The 3,565-nt window shown below is 55.6% G+C and overlaps 1 protein-coding gene across 1 annotated transcript in view; it reads right to left on the bottom strand.

Annotated features, from left to right (window-relative positions):
• LOC104387095 (protein-arginine deiminase type-1-like) overlaps nucleotides 1-3,565 on the bottom strand; it is a 7,772-nt gene that overhangs the window by 2,509 nt on the left and 1,698 nt on the right. Inside the window, exons 2-9 of the mRNA XM_009995787.1 lie at nucleotides 1,832-2,012; nucleotides 1,682-1,754; nucleotides 1,531-1,592; nucleotides 1,322-1,439; nucleotides 1,106-1,231; nucleotides 303-481; nucleotides 121-224; nucleotides 7-49 (exon numbers count right to left, since the gene is read on the bottom strand). Of these exons, the coding sequence (XP_009994089.1) occupies nucleotides 7-49; nucleotides 121-224; nucleotides 303-481; nucleotides 1,106-1,231; nucleotides 1,322-1,439; nucleotides 1,531-1,592; nucleotides 1,682-1,754; nucleotides 1,832-2,012 (886 nt within the window). The remainder of the gene's footprint in view (nucleotides 1-6; nucleotides 50-120; nucleotides 225-302; nucleotides 482-1,105; nucleotides 1,232-1,321; nucleotides 1,440-1,530; nucleotides 1,593-1,681; nucleotides 1,755-1,831; nucleotides 2,013-3,565) is intronic.

Genomic DNA, 3,565 nt, shown 5'->3' with positions numbered 1-3,565 from the left:
CCCTGCCAGGGCACCCACAGCAGCCACAAAATCCTCGTTATCATCCACACTGGGAAGCAAAATGGGATGTTTGGGATGACCTGGCACCCAGCAGGATGTAGCCACCCACCCAGAACTCACCTGCAGACAAAGACCTCCAGTGGTGCTGCCGTGTTGGGGGTCATGATCCAGGGAGCCACGCGGAAAACCACCGTGTCGGTGAAAATCGGCGTCTCCAGCAGCCCCTGGGATGGAGGGAGCAGCGTTTGGGTTCTGCTGTCCCACCAGTAAAACTCACCCCAACCCCTCTCCATGGTCAGTACCTTCTCAGGGCTCTCCAGCAGTGTGACATGGAAGGCCACCAGCCCTGAAAAGCCAATATCTGGGAAGGCAAGTCCCTCCACGTAAAAGGTGCTCTCCTCCTGGTGCCGGCTGGGCTTCAGGGCGTAGACAAGCTTGGAGCCCCCCAGCACATGCTTGTACTCCTCCAGTGAAGCACTGCCTGTGGGTATGAGCACCATGACTCCCCCCTTCATCAACCCACCCCTTTCCTGCCCCCTTTCACCTCCATTTTGGGGCTAAAATAATGAAAAACAAACAGCTCGGTTTTTTTGCATGGCTGAGAGAGTTGGGGTGTTCAGCCTGGAGAAGAGAAGGCTCCAGGGAGACCTTAGAGCAGCTTCCAGTGCCTGAAGGGGCTCCAGGAAAGCTGGGGAGGGACTTGGGACAAGGGCAGGGAGGGATGGGATGAGCGGGAGATGTTTTTAAGTTGAAAGAGGGGAGACTGAGGTGAGACATGAGGAGGAAATTCTTTGCTGTGAGGATGGTGAGAGCCTGGCCCAGGTTGCCCAGGGAAGCTGTGGCTGCCCCATCCCTGGCAGCGTTGAAGGGCAGGTTGGATGGGGCTTGGAGCAGCCTGGGCTGGTGGGAGGTGTCCCTGCTCATGCAGGGGGGTTGGGACTGGATGGGCTTTAAGGTCCCTTTCAACCCAAACCATTCTATGATTCTATGATTCTATGGAAGTTGGATGCTGCAGAAGAGATGCTGTCCCTGCTGCAAGCATTTTGCTCTAACCCCCATGATTTGGGGTGTCTGTGTCCCCCTCCCCAGCCCTGGTGTCACTCACTGCCACCGTAGAAAACTCTGACTTTATCGGCGTGGCCGAAGTCCACGTGCAGGAGGAGGCGGTGGCCAGCGAAGATGGTCCGGGGACCTCGCGTCCTCAGCACCATCTGGGACATGTCCTTTAGGTCTGGGGGGGAGGAAGAAAGGGGTGTGAGAAAGGAAAACTGGGGAAAACCCCTAGGAAAAGGGCGAGGGTTCCCACGGGACGTGGCGGTACCAGCGTAGGAGCGGATGGTGTCGTCCCGGTTATCGGGGGTCTCGGCTTCAGGGTCGTCCCGGTCGCAGTTCACCAACAGGATGGCCCCGTGGCCATCAGGACCCCAGGTCCATTTCGTCTGGATGGGAATAAAAAGAGTCTGGGGGTGTCAGCCATCACCCTCCCCCCACCCACAGCAGTCCCAGGGGGCTTCCATCCCCCCCTTATACCTTATCCAGCAGCGTCCTGCTCACGGCCCCGCCGCGGCTGGTGTCGGCGTCCAGCGAGACCTCTGTGGGGAGGGGGATGCTGAGTGGGGGGAGCATCCCCCCAGCCCTCCAGCACCACGATTTGGGGGTGTCCCTACCCCCCCCCACTTACCCACACAGGTGAGGTACAGCATGGCTCTGCCCACTGGCACTCCACCAGTCTCCCCAAAATAGGAGATCCTGACCTGCAAGGCGGAGCAGGTGCTGGTCACCAACCCAATGAGGGGCTGGGCCCGGCTGGAGCACCAACACTAGCACCCACCTTTTCATCACCCACATCCTTGCTGAGGGCATCCATGGCCAGCAGCACCTCCGTGCTGGTGGCCAGGGGCCAGCGGCCCACGGTGGATGGCAACTTGATGCTCTGCTTCTCATGCACCACGTAGAGCTTCACACCTGGTGTCCCCTGGACATGGAAGGCAACAGCATCCTTGGGTGCAGAGCTAAAGAAGCGGGGGGGGGAAGCCTGGTGAGAGCCTTGGAATCCAAGATCTCCAGAGGTCCCTTCCAACCCCTACCATTCTAGGAGAGCCCCAAAGTGAAGGCCAGATATCCACAAGGGAGGCCAGTCCTGCCACGTGCAAGAAATGGTGCAACATGCCAGGAACCCTGCAATGTGCAACTGCCTCACGTTGGGCAGGATGGAACAAGGCCTGGAAAATGCAAATAAGCCCTGCAGTATGGAACTGCATCAAATCCTGTTACATGCAAGTGCAACAAGTCCCTCCACATGCAAGGCAGCCTGAAAAAATGCAAGGAATCCTGAGGAAAAAATGCAACTGCAACAAATCCTGGAGTGTGGAATTGCAACAAATTCTGCAACAGGCAACAGATGATCTTCAAAAGAAGTGTGGCCAGCAGGGCCAGGGAGGTGATTCTGCCCCTCTGCTCTGCTCTGCTCAGACCACACCTGGAATGCTGTGTACTGTTCTGGTGCCCTCAGCACAAGAAGGACATGGAGCTGTTGGAGAGAGTCCAGAAGAGGCCACGGAGATGATCCAAGGGCTGGAGCAGCTCTGGAGACAGGCTGGGAGAGTTGGGGTGTTCAGCCTGGAGAAGAGAAGGCTCCAGGGAGACCTTAGAGCAGCTTCCAGTGCCTGGAGGGGCTCCAGGAAAGCTGGGGAGGGACTTTTCATCAGAGAAGACAGTGATAAGACAAGGGGTGATGGTTTTAAACTGAGAGAGGGGAGATTGAGGTTAGATATTGAGAAGAAATTCTTCACTCTTAGGGTGGTGAGGAACTGGGATGGGTTGCCCAGGGAGGTTGTTGATGCCCCATCCCTGGAGGTTTTTAAGGCCAGGTTGAAGGAGGTTTTGTGCAACCTGTTCTAGTGGTGGGGGTCCCTGCTCATGGCAGGGGGGTTGGAACTTGATGATCTTTGAGGTCCCTTCCAACCTTAATGATTCTATGATCTTTAAGGTCCCTTCCAGCCCAAACCATCTATGAACACATCATGCTAAACTGCAGCTGCAGAAGGGTCTTCAACATCCAACAAACCCTGCAAAATGCAACTGCATCAAGGCCTTGGGGATGCAACAAATCCCAGGGCTCAGGCTTAGGGCAAATCCCCCAAAAGGCAACAAATCCTTCAAAAGGTGATTACAGCAAATCCTGTCAGAGGCAACAGATCATGCAAAAGGCAACAGCAACAGATCCCACCAGGTTCATGGCAACAAACCCGGCAGCTTGAACAAAATTCCCCAGGGGTCACTGGGTAGCAAAGGAGGCAAAACTGCAACGAAACATGAAACTGCAACAAATGCTGCATTATTGATGCAATAAATCCCTGCAACAGGCACCAAGGGCTGTCGTGTTCAGCTGCAACCAAGCCTGGAAAATGCTGAGGCAACAAATCCTGCAAAAAAACACCAACAAACTCACCCTGCACAAACACAACTAATCCTGCCCAAACTCTGGAGCTGCTCAAGGGGTTTTGACCCCCCCCCCCCCAAATGTTTGCATTTTGCAAAATACAAAAAAGGTTTGGGTGGGGAG

Source organism: Chaetura pelagica, unplaced genomic scaffold (genome assembly GCF_000747805.2).
Source record: "Chaetura pelagica isolate M959 unplaced genomic scaffold, ChaPel_1.0 scaffold234, whole genome shotgun sequence".
Classification (NCBI taxonomy): Eukaryota; Metazoa; Chordata; class Aves; order Apodiformes; family Apodidae; genus Chaetura; species Chaetura pelagica.
This window is presented reverse-complemented; position numbering and strand designations above follow the sequence as displayed.